A 17,049-nucleotide genomic window follows, 5' to 3' on the forward strand; every position below is an offset into this window, starting at 1 on the left:
CCTCCATGGCAGTGTGTGGATTGGGCCAGGTAAAAGGCATCAGGGAGGGATGGGGCTTGTGGCCAACTGGAGTACACACCTGCCTCAGGGCATTCACATACTCAGTCTTTGATCAGGCTGTGCCAGCCACTGAGGCCAGTTCTGCTACCCCTTTCTCTTTTATTTGCCACCCCTTTCTTCACCACTGGTCTTAACTGCCTCCCCACAAAAGCTCTCCACTCCCACTCGCACCTGGGATGCTACAGGAGCCTCCTCCACAGCCTTTGTGCCTCCAGCCTTGCCTCTGCTGGTCCATCTGCTCACCAGAGCCAGGCACCATCCCTTCCCTGAGCACCCAATTCTACAGAGACCCACCCCCACCAGACATGCAGCACTCACAGGCCCCCCCCCACCCCCGCCCAGGGACCGTCATAGTGTAGGAGGAACAAGGACTTTGCAGCTAGACAGTTCTAGCTTCAAATCCTAGCTCTTGCATTTGCCAGTGGGGTCACCTTGGATAAGTTACTTAACCTCCCTGACCCTCAATTTTCTCTCTAAGGCAGAGCGTCATGATGAGAGCTAGCATGCAGAGCCCTTAGGCACATGAAATGCACTCACACTTGTAAAGTGCTCAGCCCAGTGCCGGGTGCCCGGGAGGTATTTACCCCACATGGAAAACACAGGCTGAGAATGGGTTGTCACCCCCAAACCCAGAAAGTCAGGGAGGAGGGGGGACTTGCCCAGCTAATAAGTGGAACACTCAGGTTTCAAATCCAAGTCAGTTCCTCATCTGCAAAGTGGAGACAAACTCCAGGCACACAAGGTCCTGCACAGACCTAGAGAAGATGCCTGTGGCAGTAATAGGTGCCCTGCATCTGCCTAGACTCATTAGGGAGGCAGGAGGGCAAAGGGACCAGGCTAGTCCAGAGCTGAGCTGATCCCCGCCCAGAGCAGGACTGCATATAAAGGCAGGGCGCTTTTAGCCCTTTCCAGACCCTGCATCAGACTCTCAGAGGCCCCACCCTCATCGCCACAAACATTAAAACTGCACCCACATTCCTCATTAAATATAACTCTGCTTGAAATGTAAAAGGATTTTTATGAATTTGCTTTTGAAATTACTAGACTCTGAGTAACTCTTTCAATTTACTACTGGCTATGATTTCTCTTCAATCATTCCTGCATATTCTGGAACTCATGACAAAAATCCAACCTACAAATTGTTTTCAAATATAGTGACATTTGTATGGATACCAGACTTAACAAATATTAAAGTTGACATGTTACTTTCTGAAGGCATTAAACATTTAGCAATTTTGACGCTTTTTCGTATTTTTCAGCCCCCAAAGTTTTTCTTTCAAGTCTCCAGCATTTCCTGGGCCTTTCGAAGTCCGCCCTGGCCCCTGGACAGGACGGGATTGCTCGCGAAGCCAGCACACTGGCTCCTCTCCATCTCCAGACATGCAGCCTGCCCCTGCAGGTCCAGCTGCCAGAACACCCGACCCCGGATGGTCCAGGGCATCCTTATTTGGGTACTTTTATTCTCATTTTGAAAACAAAATGATTTGCCAAATGTTGGATTAAACGTGATTTAATGCTTAAATCTTTATTGGAGTTCCATATACATACATTTATGAATGAGGCAATGCTTTGATGGGGCGAACGTTCTCACGTAAGGTTTGGAAATCAGGATCACTGTCATCCTAACCAAGCCTTACCAGCCCCTTCCATCTGGGGGCACAGCCAATTGCCCCTCTGCTCCCCTCAAGTCCCCCAGGAAGGGGCACCAGGAGGTGAAGCAGGGCAGGGTGTGACGTGGCCTGGCACAGCCCACCCAGCCACAGCGTTTTGTGACTGACAAGAGACAGTCCCCCAGTGCAGACGTCACTCAGGGCCGGGCCCATTCAAAGCAGACTGGCCAAGACAAGTTGATTTGCCTGTTTTATTGCACTCTGTCTGGGGCCCTTCAGAGCAGACCAGTTTTTTGAATTCCCTCTGCCATCCACTCCACTCCTTTCTCCATGCAAGAGGCAGAAGCCCTGGATCCCGACCATCGAGGAAGGAGGGAGAGGAGGGAGGATGCAGCCTCTTCACAAAACTTCCACACACACCTCCCAAGCAGGCACGAGGAGGGGCATGACATAACTCCAAGAAAGGGAAGGAGGTAGAAGGACTGCACTGGAGTGGGTGAGAGAGAAGGCGGGGAAAGGACTTTAACTGCAGTTGACACACTTTGATTCATTCTATCAAGAAGCAGTAAGATAGATATCTTGGACCTGGTCATTTCATTCACCGTCATCTAGATTAGGAATAATCTGTAAAGCCCTATATGCAAAGATAATAATATTTAATATTTATTGAGCACTTAGTGCTTTATGTCGAGACTCAGTGAATCCAAAATCAACCCATGAGAAAAGTGCTGTTATTATCCCTATGAAATTGGTGAGGACCTGGAGGCACAGAGAGGGGAAGTAACTTGCCCAAGGTCACACAGCCAGTAAGCAGTGAAGCCAAAATTCAAACCCCAGTGGTCTGGAGCCAAAGCAGACACTGGTAGCCACGACATTAGGCCATGGTTATCCTTAACAAAGAAGAGCCATTATGGTGAGGCTCATCATGGGGCAGTGTACAGTGATTAAAATTTATAAAGAATGTAAAAATATTAATGAAATGTGGAAGGACATTAAAATATTTTTAAAATACAAAATTATACATGTATGATCTCAACTTAAAATGCCTTTTTAAAAAGAACTGAAAGGAATATGTAAATATATAAAATATATTTTAAACATATAAATGTATCTCAGACAGAAGTTGATCAAATATTTGTTGAAACTGGTAGATTATGAGTGGGCTTTTCTCCTCTTCCCATTTTTTCTATATTTTCCAAACTTTTTAAATGAAAATTACTCTTTTCAGTTAAAAAAAAGTACTAAGGTCTGTTTTAAAATTATTTGCTCTCAATAAATGTTTAAAAGAGAAATTTCTGAGAGACAAAATATCTAGAAGCAAGTTGTTTAAAAAAAACAGTGGGGAGGTTGTTAAGAAACTTTTTAAATTGGTAATATTCTTACAGCTAGGCCTCAGAACACTGAGAAGAATGTACAAGGGACGAGAAAATGGAATGAAGGATTCTATTATATGACAAGTTCAATGAGAAAATACGGAATCTTGGCTGTCCTAAGTGCTAGCAAATGAGACAGGTAATTCTTGCCTTCTAGAAAGATCTAATCCTCCTTCCTGTCTTACAGATGAAGACACAACATGTTTTTTACTATTAAATACATTCACCTCCTTGAAAAGTTAAGTTCCCTTCAGCCTGTTAAAGCAACCTCCCTTGGGCAGATGCAGGCCCAGTGTGAGGTAGGGAGCCCTGGACCCCGAGCTCCCCTGGCTCCAGCCCAGATTCCGCCACCAGCCAGTTGCATCTCCTGGGTCTGTTTCCCCAACCAGAAACCAGCCAGACTTGTACAATCTCTTGCTCAGCATCCAGCTCTAACGTTCTGCTCTACGTTGTGTAAACGGCTAGAACAAATTGGCTAGAGATGCCTTCTGAAGACAGAAGAACCCTGGGCCTTGGCCAGGAGTGCGCCTGGCCAGTAGCCCTCAGGAGGCAGTGGCATCGGGGGAGCTTCTGCCCAGAGGGCTAGGCAAGATGCAGATGCAGGAAGAGAGGCGGGGCTGGAGCAGAGCGAGCTGCCCAGGAGTGGGGAGGCAGCCAGCCTCCTGTTCCCTCTCCAGGCCCTCAGTTAGGCAGGATCACACTGTTCTAGGGCTAATTGTGTCTGAAGCGACCAGCCGTCTTTCCCCTCCCTCAGCAGCAGCAGCAGCAGCAAACAGCTTCTCCATCGCCAACCCAAGACCCTGCACAGCACAGGGCACATTCCACTCTCCTCCTTACACGGGCAACAGAGTCCAGCAACCTCTGTGCCCAAGGAGGTGCTCCAAAAATCATGAATTAAACATGGGACTGAAGCCAAGCTGGTTAGGTCTGGATTCAGAAGGCAAACGCTTGCTCCAACCCTTTGCAAGAGAATCTGCCGGGAGCTTGCAGATTTCTGCGCTATGCCTCCCACCTACTGAATCAGAATCGCAGAGGGTAGGACCTGGAAACAGCGTTTTAAACAAGCTCCCCAGAAGGGCCTGATGTCCCCAGAGTTTCAGAACCACTGGCCTCAGGCTTGCTTGTAATCTCACATTCCCACATCTACTAGGGTGTCCTAAGAGGCTGGAGGTGAGGAGGAAGTAGAAGGTGGAAAGGGGATGCTACTCCCCAAACTGATGTGACAGAGATGTGCCCGAGACCTGGGGCCAAGTCCATTTCAGAGGGGGCAGGCTGGACAAGGGCCTAGGGGCAGCAGACAGGTCCCCGGTGGGCCTCTCCTCCCACCCCGCTGCCTTTGTCAGTTTCCACATGCATAAACACACTCAGTCAAGCCCAGTCACTCCCCTCAGAATTTGCTGTATCTCCATCCGCAGTGTTCCTGGACCCGACCTCAGCCACCATCCACCACGGCTCTCCCTCTCCCAACAGAGACCCCATCTGCCTCGTTACTTAAATAATCTTTATTTCTCATGCACTAGGAAAGATGGGATTGTATGAAACACCGCAATTCATAGCAAAGGCCTCGGTCCAGAACACAACACAGGGGACCAGGTGGGATCCAGGTCTGGTCAAAACTCTGGGGACCATAGTAGGGATACTGCCCTCAGGGCTGGTGGCAGATCCAGGACCCTCCAGCTGCAATGGCGTCAGACACAGCACAGGGCAGCTGCCCCCTCCCACAGAGGCACAGGAAGCTGACACCAGGGGAGCACATGGACCAGAGGAAGGACGGTGAAAGCTGCTGGGCCGTGACTTGGCAGAGGTGCTGGTCCAGCACCTCCGGGGCCCAAGCCCAGGCAGCTAGGGCTGTGACTCAGCCAATTCTACCTGCCGCAGATCCCTGGCAGTCCGTGCCCACAACACACGTGTACAGGCCACACCTGACTGCCCCTCAGCCGCATAAGCAAGACGGAGGCCCAAACTCAAGCCCCAGCCAAAGCTCAGATTTGCCCAAGCCAGGACCCCAAGGGCCAGACCCCCACAACCATCCCTGGCTCTTGTGGACACTCAGATGCCCGCAGGACAGCCAGCCTTCAGAGGATCCTGGGACAGGTCCACCAGCAGGGCAGACCTCAAACCTGGGCCATCAGGTGCCACCCAAGCCAAGACAAGGGTAAAGCGGCTCCTGGGCGGCACAGATACAGGTAGAGACATGCAGGACGGAACAAAGAACAGACACATGCAGAGACCACAACAGGGCGGGAGGGGTCTGAAGACAGAACGTGGTCAAGGTGCCAAGACGCGGGGGCACTGTTTGGGCTGGGCTCACTGAGGCCCCGGGCTCATGGTGATGCCCGCCTCCTCCGGGATAGTCTCCAGCATCTCGCTCTGCACGGCCTGCGTGATGAGCGCCAGCTCCTGGCACAGGGTCTCATGGCGGTAGCCCACACGGATGTCCGGCACATTGGTGCGGCGGATGTCATTGCCCTCAGGGCCCTCCTTGGTATAGTTGGGTCCCAGCCAGTGGCTCTTCACCTGAAGGGGCAGGACAATGCGCAGGGCTGCAGCCAGCTCTGAGGGGCCAGCTACCCTGGGACCTTCCCAAAACACAGAGCAGGGGAGGAGAGGGGATGCCAAGGGGGTGCAGTACCTTGTGGGAGAAGCCACTCATGAGCACACTGTTGCGTGCCAGCTCGCACATGTCGCAGGAGCTGAGCTTCCACACCTGGGTGGCGATGCTGTACTCCTCCATCAGTGGCTCCTGCACAGGCCAGGTTCCCTCAGGCGGGGGGACCGGGCCTGCCACCCGCCCCTCCCATGGACTTGCCATGAGGCATGCTGCACTCCACCAGCAGAGGGCAGCACCAGCCCCGAGACCTGCCCTGTCCGGGTGGTCTTCGTGTCCCAGGACACCCGCCCACCAGGCTGCCGCCATGTGCTGACCTTGGTGAAGTGGAACTGCAGGGGATCGTCGGTGGACAGTGAGACCATGAGGCCACGGGACAGGTACTCAGGTAGTGGGTTCCGGTGGTAGCTGAGGAAGAGGCTGTTGTTGCTGAGCGGGGACATGGCGATGCCAATCTGGGCCAAGTAATACAGGTACTGCAGGACCGGGGCCTGGGCAGGCAACAGGGAGGGCAGGTCTGTCAGGTGGCCTCCAGCCTGGGGAGGACACCTGGCTCTGGGGGTTACAGGTCACAGTGGGGGACAGGGGGCAGTCCAGGATGGGCCTGAGTTGCAGAGGGTCGGTTACAGCCAGAATCCAAGTTCGGGCCTCCGTGTGGAGGCTGGGGTCCAAGCTGGGGAGGAGGACCAGTTGCTGAAGAGGCTTGAAGGGCTGGGAGGAGGGGAGGCTGGGGTGCAGAGCCTGACCTTGCGCAGAAGCAGCCCATGCGAGATGTTCTCAGCCAGCATGAAGGCCGACACCAGATGGTGGATGGGCCCGGCCTCCCCACAGTGCGGCCTCAGCACAAACGTGTGGAAGCCCCTCTGCCTGGGGGGCGTGAAGACAGCGTCGGGTCCCAAGCCTGGCTCGCCTGGGCTCCTGAGCCCCCACCCAGTGACTTTGTGGGCCTAGGACCAGGGGGCAGGGGTAGATCCTTGGTCAGCAAGGGCTGACCCACAGAGCCCCGAGGGCAGAGAACCCATCCCATCTAAGACTGGGGCCAAGAGGTGGGTCAGAGATCTGGTGGCCCCAGCCCAGGGCAGGCCCAGAGCAAGGCCTGCTGGCTGAGAGCTGGCAGGGCAGCCAGAGACATGGCACCAGCGGAGCCCAGGAGCAGGCACCTGCGCAGGTGGTTCAGCATGGCCATGTTGACGAAGGTGTAGTACAAGTAGTAGGCATACGGTGGGTTGTCCTCCTCCACCCAGGCCTCGGGGAGGGGGCTCTCCAGGTTAAAGATGTGGTTCTCAGGCTTGGACTCATCATCCACGCTGTCAAAGCCATCCACCTGGCACAGGACACTGGGGTCAGGTCCAGAGCCGCAGCCAGGCCTGAGGCAGTGTCCCCCCCACACCCAGCCCTGGGCCACACCCTCACATGCTCCAAGAAGAGATGCAGCTCCGGGTGGCTGGCAGGGTGGATGGTGGCCTCGAACAGTGGCAGAAAGATGTTCTCCAGCATCTCCTGGAAGTTGGCCAGCTGGCCCTTGGTACGGTACACGTCACTGCAGGCGAGACGAGTGCACACAGGTATGTGCAGGTCAGGGCAGAATCACAGAAGCATTTTTGAGCCACATTGGGTGTGCCGGGCGGGACAGACCGTGAGTGGACCAGGGAGTCCCTCCAGTTCCGAGGGCTCGGCTGGGACAGGGGAGGGTCAGCCATCCCAGGAGGGCAGGAGGAGGCCCTGGCCTCCTGACCTCTGCCCCCACGTTCCCTCCCACTCCAAGGGACACTCACAAGAGGCGGGGCACCTGCACGAGCCAGCGCACGTTGGGAGAGTGTACACGGTGTATGACGGCCCAGTGCGCCAGCTTGTCCCACTCGTCCCTTGAGCGCCCGTAAATGGAGAGCCGCAGCTCCGCATTCTGGTATTTGCTCTCTTCCAGGTCCGACATCACCTCCTGGGACGTGTGAGGCAACTGTCACCCTCAGGCTTCTCACCCGTCCCTGTTTTCGTGCCCACCAGGTGTGCTCAGTCAGACCCCTTCATGCCTCTCACCCACCCTCCCCACCCACCTATGCAAGCCCCCAGCTACCCACTCAGGGAGGGCTGCCGCAGGCCGACGCTGCCCCTCCCTATACGTGGGCCCTGGCAGCCCCTCCTCCCTACCTTGATGATGTGAGCAAAGTACTTCCCAGAAACCCTGTTGTCGGTCTTGATGAAGATCTCTCGGAGGACAGACTCCCCAATAGGGTTATATTTGGCATTGAACTTGTCAAAGCGATGGAAGGTGTTCCTGTCCTGGGGGAGAAGGGCAGGCCCAAGTCACCCCTGACCCCTGGCCCGCACACTGGCCCAGCCCCTCAGCCCCTCTACCACTGGGACGGACCGCATGCACATCGAGCGTGTCCACACTCAGGTCGTAGGCAGTGAGATTCATGCTCTCGAAGACCTCCCGCAGCGTCTGCTCGCGACCCTGCTCCATGTGCACGATCTCCTCCAGGTGCCGCTTCATCGCCCGTTTGATGAAGCGCAGCAGATGCTTCTGGTTCATGCAGGACGAGGCATGGATGTGCGTGTCCACCTGGGGGGGAACGGACACTGCTGGGTCCACGGGAGGCCAGGACAGTCCGGAGCCTGGGCGGTGGGATGGGAGAGGACTCTTCAAACTGGATGCTGGGTGGGGACCCAAGCCCTGGAGGGGGAGGCTGGGCAGAGGTGCAGGGTCAGGCTTGGGGGTGAGGACCCACCTTGCGGATGTTGTAGAAATCTCGGTGTGGCACCTTCTTCTGGGCGGCCAGCTCCTTCATCTCATTGAGCAGCACGTGCATCTGGAACTTAGAGCTCAGGTACTGCAGCCGACGGTAACAGAATGACTTTCTGGGCAGAAAGAGAAGCAGGCAGGGGCTCAGGCCCGCAAGGAAGCACCTGGGAGGGCCTGGGTAGCAGAGCAGAGGGAGGAAGCAGGAAGGTGCAGGCCTGAGGCTGCCAAGGGGGCAGCAGATGACGGGAAAATCTAGGACTCGGTGACTGAAAGGGTGGGAGACTGGGTGACAGGTGTCTGGGGCAGGGCTGGGGCTGGAAGAATCCGGGCTGGGAGGGGAGACGAGTGTCTGGTACGGGCACAGACTCACATGGGGCCATTGATAATCAGAGCCATCAGCACGTTGACATCTGCCACAAATTCCTGCAGGTCGGGGTACGGCAGCTCCACCTCTGAGCAGCTGGCGTGTAGGGGGAGCTTGAGTGAGGAGAGCAAGCCAGGCCCTGTGGGCCCTCCCGAGCCGATGCAGCCCGCCACAGCTTCCCCCCCAGAATGCCCCACGCCCCTCTTACTGCTCATCGGGTTCCCTGCGGGTGTAGACGTGAACCACGCCCTGCACCATGCGCAGACCCAAGCCCAGGTCCCCCGGCATGGTGCTCGGCTCACAGTGCTCATACGGGTGCTGCTCCAGCGCAGGGGGGTGCACTGGGGCATCTGCAGGGGTGAGAAGGGTGGAGTCAGGGCCAGGTCTCTTCCAGGCCACCCGCTGCCTGGCCCAGAAGCCCCAGCAGGACAGCTCCTGCCCCTGCCTCCACCCCCACATGCCAAGAGGCTGGAATGAACTCGCGTGTGGGACAAAGCAGGCAGGCTGAGGTTCCTGGGCACCAAGCTCAGGGAGCCTGGGATACCAGGGCACTTGGAGTAGGACAGGGATGGGGGATCCCACCAGCGGACACAGGGGTGTCCGGGCCCTGCTCATAGGTCCGTGTCTCCAGGGGCTTCTCGGCCAGCTGCTGCAGGTACCGGCGGGTGGTGGGGCAGAAGCTCTGCAGCGACAGGGCCATGTACTTCTCCCGGATGAAGAGTGCCCGCACCACGCTCTTGGCTGCGTCCAGCAGGTCTGTGAACGGCACCTGGAGACGGGGAATCACTCTCCTTGGTCCCAGTCCCAGACCCAGACCCGACTCACCCTCACCTCTTCCCTGGGCCTTGACCCCAGAAACCCTCAGACCATTCTGCTCTCAGCACAGCAACTAGCTTCCAGCCAGACCCTCTGCCCCTCCAGCTTCAAGAAAGAGAAACACCCTCTCTGGCCTCTACCCCCAGCTGCCCAGACTCGGGGAGCCCACCAGGATCCAGGGGACGGGGACACTCACCCCACACTTCTCCTCCCCAGAGATGGTGACCCGCTGAAATTCCCGCTCCAGCACCACATCTCGCTCCCACAGGCCCCGGTCGCCCTGCCCGTCACGCTGCTCCTTGTAGAGCCTACAAGTGGAGGGTACGAGGGAGGGGCTGGAGACAGCAGTGGGACAGGCCCCAGCCCTGCATCCCCCGTACCCCTCTGCCCTCCTCACTGGAGGTCCGAGTCACTGTCTGTCTTCAGGAAATCTTGCTTGGCCCGAAGCAGGATGTCCGGCTCCAGCCTAGAGGTGAGAGGAGTGAGAGGTCAGGCAGCTGAGGAGGCCCTTGCTCCCAGGTGCCTGCATTGTCCTAGGTGCCGTGCACGTGGTGTCACCTGTGGTCCTCACAGGGCTGTAGAACCCTATGCCGTGGGTGCTGCTCTTGCCCCACATCGGAGATGAGAAAGCACACCCAGAAGTTAAGCAACATGTTCCAGGCCACGCTGGTGGGTAGAAGACGGAACCAGAACCCAGCAGCCTGACTCCAAAGCCTATGCTTCACACCACTGCTCTGCACCGCCTCCCCAGGGGGCCCCAGAGGGAGGACTGCTTGGAAGAGAAGAGATGGGGCTCTGAAAGCGTCCGGATGGAGACAGAGGGATGCTGGGCAAACTGTTCTGTGTCCCTCCCCCCAACCCCACGCTTCCTGTGCCCCCCACCCCACGGCCGCCTGGCTGTGCCCCCCACCCCACGGCCACCTGGCTATGCCCCCACCCCATGGCCACCTGGCTGTGCCCCCCAACCCATGGCCGCCTGGCTGTGCCCCCCACCCCATGGCCGCCTGGCTGTGCCCCCCACCCCAGGGCCGCCTGGCTGTGCCCCCCACCCCACGGCCGCCTGGCTGTGCCCCCCACCCCAGGGCCGCCTGGCTGTGCCCCCCACCCCAGGGCTGCCTGGCTGTGCCCCCCACCCCAGGGCCGCCTGGCTGTGCCCCCCACCCCAGGGCCGCCTGGCTGTGCCCCTGACACCACGGCCGCCTGGCTGTGCCCCCCACACCACGGCCGCCTGGCTGTGCCCCCCACCCCACGGCCGCCTGGCTGTGCCCCCCACACCACGGCCGCCTGGCTGTGCCCCCCACCCCACGGCCGCCTGGCTGTGCCCCCCACACCACGGCCGCCTGGCTGTGCCCCCCACCCCAGGGCCGCCTGGCTGTGCCCCCACACCATGGCCACCTGGCTGTGCCCCCACCCCAGGGCCGCCTGGCTATGCCCCCCACACCAGGGCCGCCTGGCTGTGCCCCCCACCCCACGGCCGCCTGGCTGTGCCCCCCACCCCACGGCCGCCTGGCTGTGCCCCCCACCCCATGGCTCTGTCTGGCTTGAGGTGGCCTGTCTGGCTCTGAACCTGGGGGCTTACTTGACATCCTGGCTGATCTGCCGCTCCAGGCGCTGCCGCCGCTCCTCCAGTTGCTCAATGGGGCTCTCCTCCGGGAACTCGTATGGGGCGCTCCGGAGCTCACTCTCAGCCAGGGAGCGGCTGAACAGCTCCTGGTGGGAGGGAAGGAAGGGTCAGTGTGGCCTGGCCATCAGGATCTGGGGATGGGGTGAAGGCACAGGAGCTGGGGGTACCTGGTACAGGCTAGGGGATCAGGGCACAGCCAAGCGTGAAGTAAAGGGACAGGTGAGGTGGAGAAGGGGTGAGGGGAGCAAAGACTAGGCATGGCGGCAGTGATGGGGGGACACAGGGTGCGGTGCCAGGCGATACCTCGGCGATCTCCTTGCATTTGCCATCCATAGACGTGCGCAGGTCGAGCGGGAAGTGCTTGAGGCAGGGGGCAGGGCCTGGCAGGGATCGGGCAGACTGCAGCGGAGGGGCCCCCAGCCCACCCCGAGCCTCTGTGGAGACAGTGATGCAGGGTCAAAGGGTGAAGGGCAGGGCCTGGGTGCACTGGAAGCCCTGGGCCCCTGCCTGCCCCAGGCCAGCCCCGGAGAGAGGCCAGTCACCCCTCAGAGGCTGAGAAGTGAGCCCGCATGTGGACCTCACCTGCAGTCTGGCACGGGGGCCCCTCACCCATTCCAGGCTCATGGGTGGGGCCACGAGTCTGCCCCTAGAACAAGTGGATTCATTCACCCCAGGAATAAAAATCTGAATCCTGGACTAGGGGCCACCCCATCAGGCCATGAGAGAACCTCCATGTGAGTACCTGCTACAGGCAGGCACCCACGTGTCCATGTGTACACACACACACACACACACACACACACACACACACACACTCCCCACCCCCCCTCTCTCCAGGCGCTCATTAAGGCCACACCAGCGATGCCAAGTGCACAGCTTCCAGGGCAGCCAATCCAGGATCAGACCTGCCTCTGGACCAGCAGATCCCCCTCTCAAGGGCCAGGGTCTGCGCCCGATACCCTAGACCTACAAAGCCCGGGGAAGCCACAGCTGCCACTCAGCTCTGACCTGGGGACCAGCCTTCAAAGGAAGAGGAAGAGAGGAAGTGGAGGACCTGGTTGGCAGCAGGAACCCTACCTCCTCCCTGGAGGCCTGCCCTCTCCCCCAGGACCCCAGGGCTGCCAAGATGTGGACTGGCCCCAGCCTGCCCCTCCCACTGCTGGCTGCCCCTCCAAAGGGAGCTGCCACAAACAGTCTGCGCCACTCAGAGGCCCCAGGATCTGGGCCGGAGGCCCTGGGGAAGGGAGTATCAGAAGCCAGAGTCTCTCTCCACGGAAGGAAGAATTCCTCAGCTTCCAACAGGAGGCTGGCACTAAAGGCCTTGAAGCTGATAGTCTAGAGAGGCTGCCTGAGCTCCCAGCCCACCCCAGAGGACCCTCCCTGGGCTCCCCAGCCCCACCCTCCCAGCAGGAAGCTCTCCCAGTCAGCCGTGGGGGGTACTCCCCTCCAGCACCCTCCTCTTCCCTCTCCACTGTGGCTCAGGATGGACTAGAGGCTCTACCAGGCAGCATGCCTTGAAGTCTCTGGGCCCACTTCCCAACACCCCAGAGTCCTGTCCTAAGGCTGGACAAAAAGAAGAGGGGGTGCCTGCCCCAGATCCAGGACCTAGCCCCCCCTCGCCCTGGTGCCTGCCTGGGCCCTACCTGCAGTCAGGCAGCGCCGGCCAGCAGCCCTGTGCCCCTTGCCCGCCTGTTTGCTGAGTGGAGCTGCAGCCAGTCCCCCAGGACAGCTCAGGGGCCGGCACGGGCTGTACCAAGTGCAGCTGCATGCAGGGGAGACCCTGGGATGACGGCAAGCAGGGGACTGGGGAAGCTCAGGGGAGTAAAGAAATCAAGGGAAGGAGTATCAGAGTTGGGAGATAAGAGGAACCCCCAAACTGAACAGGCCCTTAACCTCTACAGTGCCAGGGCCCAGCCCAAAGTGGGGCCCCCAAGGGGGTGGAGCAGGGCAGGCCATTATGGGCAGGGCAGGCTGGCAGGGAAGGGACAAGCCTCCTTAAAATGCAGTGCCCTAGGGGATAGTGTGTAGGGCCTGGCTAGCCAAAGAGTAGGAGGGTACGAGCAGCCCTCCTCACCTCCATACCCAACAGCCCCAGGCCAGCTTCCTCTGCCCAATGGCCTTGTTTGTCTCACCACTGCCCTCTGGGCCCCTGACTACGGGGTCTCTTGGGAGAGACAGGGCCCCTGCTGGGGAGAGGAACTGGCTGACAGCCGGGGTAGAGGCTCGGTCCAGGAAAGGACCAGTTACAGAGCTTCCCTGTTGCCCAGGGGACTGGTTCATGGCCCCCTAGACCTCCAGCCCCCGTCCAAGCCTATCGTTGGGGACAGACTGCCCAGGAGAAGAGGTTCAGAAGTGGGACTAGAATTTGGAGGACTTGAGTCTGACTCTGTTCCCAATTACTGGCAAGTCTCTACCTTCCGGAGGCTTCAAGTCTGCCTATAATGGGGTGATAAGGAGTCCTGCCCTGCCTAGCCACAGCTGCTATAAGGCGCACAGAGATACGGCTCTGCAAGATAGTTCTGGAAAGTACCATCATCTGTGATTATGAACTCCTGGGACCCTCCAAACACTCCCCACGTGCAGTCCCACCCACTGGGGGCGGGAGGAGCTTCTGGGCCCAGCGTAGGCCAAGGCAATGAGCAGTGAGGGTGTGAAGAGAACAGAATTGGCAGGGTGGGAACACTGTCTCTTACTTGGAAGAGGGCAGAGCAGAAAGCAGAAGGAAGATGGGCACCAGCTCTGCCCTCAGAGTGTTAAGACAAAGCCTAAGGCCCTTGCATCCCCCAAGAACCCTGACCCTACACGGCTCCTCCCCACTTCTAACCCCCTCCAGAGAGACTGACCACAGACCTCCAGGGCTGGTGTGTATCGGGTCAGCAGAACTGAGTCAAAGGCCCTAATCTCAACCACCTCTCCTAGCAGGGTGACCCAGGGTCTCCACAGAAATGCTGGGGTGACCAGGACAGGTTCTGGCATGCAGAGCCATCCCCCCAGCCTGCCAAGCCACCACACAGGGCTGCCAGGGTTCACTAGAGGTGACAGACAGGCAATAACCTCCACACTTCCTGAGGCCAGGTCTAGAAGACCCAGCTGCCTGCTGGTCCCTTCTCCCAGGGTCTGTGCTACAGCACCACACCGACACCCACATACACACACACACACACACACACACACACACACACACACACACACACACACACACACACGGCGTGGGGAGGGGTGGTCAAAAGCCAGAGAGGGCTACTCCCCAGCCATTCCCACCAGCTCCAAGATTCTTGCCAACCTGTCTACCCACTTGACCAGAGCCCCTCACTCACTGCCAAGGCTGCCCTGGCAGGCAGAGAGGTACCCAAGGCTTTGACCCCCAAGAATCAGATGCTCCCACCATGTGACCAACCCAAGGTATACAGATCTAGCCTCAGGGGACACACCCTCTGGAGGCAGAGACCTGGGCACAGAGAACACAGACCCTCAGGCCAATACAGAACTCAGGCCAGCATCTTCAGTAGCATAAGAAAACCAGGAGGTAGGCACAAGCAAAATCAGGCTACAAGTACAGACAGGTGCTCCGGGGGTGGGGGTACTGGCTTGACCTGGTCACCAAAGTGGGGGTGGTCTTCCCTTAGCCACAGGCCTGGGAGCAGCAGACGGCAGGTAGCTATCTCTCAGCAAGCACGGACCCAGGCAGCCGAGCCCTCAGGGCGATGGGCACAGCTGCACCACGCTGCAAGATCCAAACGGTGCAGAGATGCCTACAGGAGTGGGAGCTGAACCAAAGGGTGCAGGAGCACACGCAGGCCGGCAGCGGCCCCAGCCTGAGCCCCCGCACGGGCCCAGCCCAAGGACACCCCATACTTCTGAGGAAGCTCACAAGACAGATCAGGAATGAACAAACTGCAAACAATAGATACAGTTGAGCCCCTAGACCCTGGATGCCGGGCGGCAATAAGTATGCCTTAACATCAGACCCCCAGTAAGGGGGTTCAAGATCTAGGATCCTAGAAAGAGTAACTAACTGCAAGAGGACAGCCTGAGCCTGCCTGGTAAAGGCACAGACACCAGCAGTGTGGCCAGTCTGCAAACTAGTCAGTCCCACACATCCCCCACTCCATTCACACACACTCCACATGCAAACAGTCTTAGCACATCCACACGCTGACACGTGTGCAAATACACTCTTGCTGCACCCACACCCATGCCCACTCCTCGTTACAGAGGACAGCATCCCCGACACAGAACCCTGTCACCCTCCACCCCACCTCCCTCCCCACACCACCTCCCAAGCCAGCTGTCCCTGAGAAGGGGACAAGGGGCACCACTGCAGAGAAGGTGCAGGAGAAGCCCCCCTCCTGAGGGGACCAGTGGCCTGGGCGAGAGGTAGGGGCAGAGCCAGCCTGAGGCCAGGAAGCACACACTCACCTGGTACTGCAGAGGAAGCCTGCAGGCTGGCCCGCTTCTTAAAGGGATATTTGGCCTTGGATTTGCCGGGACCAGATGAATAGGATGCCATGGCTCCGGCCGCAGAGACGGCGGGGGGAGTCTGAGCCGCACCAGCTGGGCCTGGCTCTGCCACATCCAACCCCTTCCTCTGCCCCGCCCCCAGCGGGAGTGACTGATGCAGGAAGCAGAGGCCCCGCAGGCGGAAGAGGCCCTGGCCATGATTTCTGATGTTGTCTAGGCAACCTCAGGAGGGGGGGGGGCCTCCATCCCTGCCCCTTTAACCCTCCCTTCCTCTCCTCAGTCCGCCGGAGTTACACGGATGGTCATGTCACTTGTTTCCTCACTTCCCCTGGGGGGTGGAAGTGAGGAAACAAGATGGAGAAGGGCCAGCCCTAGCACTCCACGAAGCCCTCAGGAGCCCCTTGCCCCTTGCCCCTTGCCCCTTGCCAGGGCTCTGGAGCAAAAGGGTCAAAGTCCAGGCTAACTGGTCCAGCCAGCCAGGCAGAAAACAAATAGTAATAGAGAGGGATCCAGTGCAAGCACCCCCAAGCTCAGAACACTTTCCTCTCAAGGCCAGCGGATTCCATGAAAATCCAGCGCCTCTGGGGCAGAGTCCCCTTTTTTCCTCGTCGGACCCCCGGCCCCAGGGGTAGCCCAGCTCGGAGAGGATGGGGTAGAACTGAGAATCCCAGCCCAGTAGGGAGGAGCCTGTCTTGGGAAAATTCCACTGTCCACAGAAGCTACCCTCTAGGAAGGCAGGGAGGCCAGGAGTCAGGGGCTTCTCTGGGGTCTGGGAAAGAGACCCTAGCGGCTTCTGACTTTGCCTTCTGTCTTTCCACACTCAGGCTCTGCTCTCCAGGCGCTCCCCGGGAGGAGCTGTCCGCCTTCCGTAGGTCTGCAGGCTGTGCCCACCCGCTTGTCACCCTGGACACTGCACTTCTCTGTCCCAGAGACCCTGCCCTCCTTCACACACGCACACACTCACCTGAGGCCATGCTGCCCGAGCCCTGAGGGGTACCGGGATGTCTGCTCTCCAGGGTCTGCAAAGCCGGGAAGCCCGGTCGCGAGGGACGGGAGAAGGGCTGGGATCCAGACCCCGGCAAGTCGCTCCACGGGCCCCTGCCCTGGCACTGATATGGGAGAAGTAAGACAGTCTTTCAAAATTGCTGGCTGTAGGGAGGCCGACCCCTGCCGACCTGGGCCGCTGCACTGGCCTTGTAGACCCCGGCGTCCCGACCCCCAGCCCCGCACTCCAGAGGCGGGCAGGCCACGTGCTCCCCAGAGAGCGGGACCCGGAACTCGTCTGGGCTTCTCTCCACACTTTCTGGGTATTCGGGTCGGACTCGGGTAACCGGACTGTGGTGGAGTCACGCAACAGGTGCAACCCCACTGAAACCTCGCCAGCGCCGGC

At 58.9% G+C, this 17,049-nt stretch overlaps 1 protein-coding gene across 6 annotated transcripts; it reads right to left on the bottom strand.

The window, feature by feature from the left end:
- Positions 1 to 4,530: 4,530 nt before the first annotated feature.
- AMPD2 (adenosine monophosphate deaminase 2) lies at positions 4,531 to 16,766 on the bottom strand. Of its 6 annotated transcripts, none has more exons than XM_033862321.2 (18): positions 16,624 to 16,766; positions 11,502 to 11,632; positions 11,154 to 11,284; positions 9,972 to 10,040; positions 9,771 to 9,882; positions 9,341 to 9,527; positions 8,967 to 9,108; positions 8,765 to 8,854; positions 8,381 to 8,510; positions 8,020 to 8,214; positions 7,800 to 7,931; positions 7,427 to 7,590; positions 7,065 to 7,191; positions 6,812 to 6,975; positions 6,398 to 6,518; positions 5,969 to 6,142; positions 5,676 to 5,786; positions 4,531 to 5,560 (listed from the first exon to the last, which is right to left on the bottom strand). In XM_033862321.2, the coding sequence occupies exons 1-18, from the start codon at positions 16,631 to 16,633 to the stop codon at positions 5,351 to 5,353; spliced, it is 2,400 nt and encodes a 799-aa protein (XP_033718212.1). In that variant the 5' UTR covers positions 16,634 to 16,766; the 3' UTR covers positions 4,531 to 5,350. The 6 variants fall into 6 exon arrangements, 5 of the variants coding, with proteins under 5 accessions (XP_033718212.1, XP_073666037.1, XP_033718206.1 ...); XM_073809936.1 differs by lacking the exon at positions 11,502 to 11,632 and adding an exon at positions 11,781 to 11,844 and having other exon boundaries at positions 16,624 to 16,751; XM_033862315.2 differs by lacking the exon at positions 16,624 to 16,766 and adding an exon at positions 15,618 to 16,602.
- Positions 16,767 to 17,049: the final 283 nt, after the last annotated feature.

This window comes from Tursiops truncatus, chromosome 1 (genome assembly GCF_011762595.2).
Source record: "Tursiops truncatus isolate mTurTru1 chromosome 1, mTurTru1.mat.Y, whole genome shotgun sequence".
NCBI lineage: Eukaryota > Metazoa > Chordata > Mammalia > Artiodactyla > Delphinidae > Tursiops > Tursiops truncatus.

Coding starts and splice junctions, on each gene's coding strand:
- AMPD2 (XM_073809941.1), bottom strand. CDS start 15,857: ATGGCCAGGGCCTCTTCCGCCTGCGGGGCCTCTGCTTCCTGCATCAGT. Junction 7,192..7,426: donor GTGCAGGTGCCCCGCCTCTT/GTGAGTGTCCCT, acceptor TCTCGCCTGCAG/TGACGTGTACCGTACCAAGG. Junction 5,787..5,968: donor TGCAGTTCCACTTCACCAAG/GTCAGCACATGG, acceptor TGGCCTGTGCAG/GAGCCACTGATGGAGGAGTA.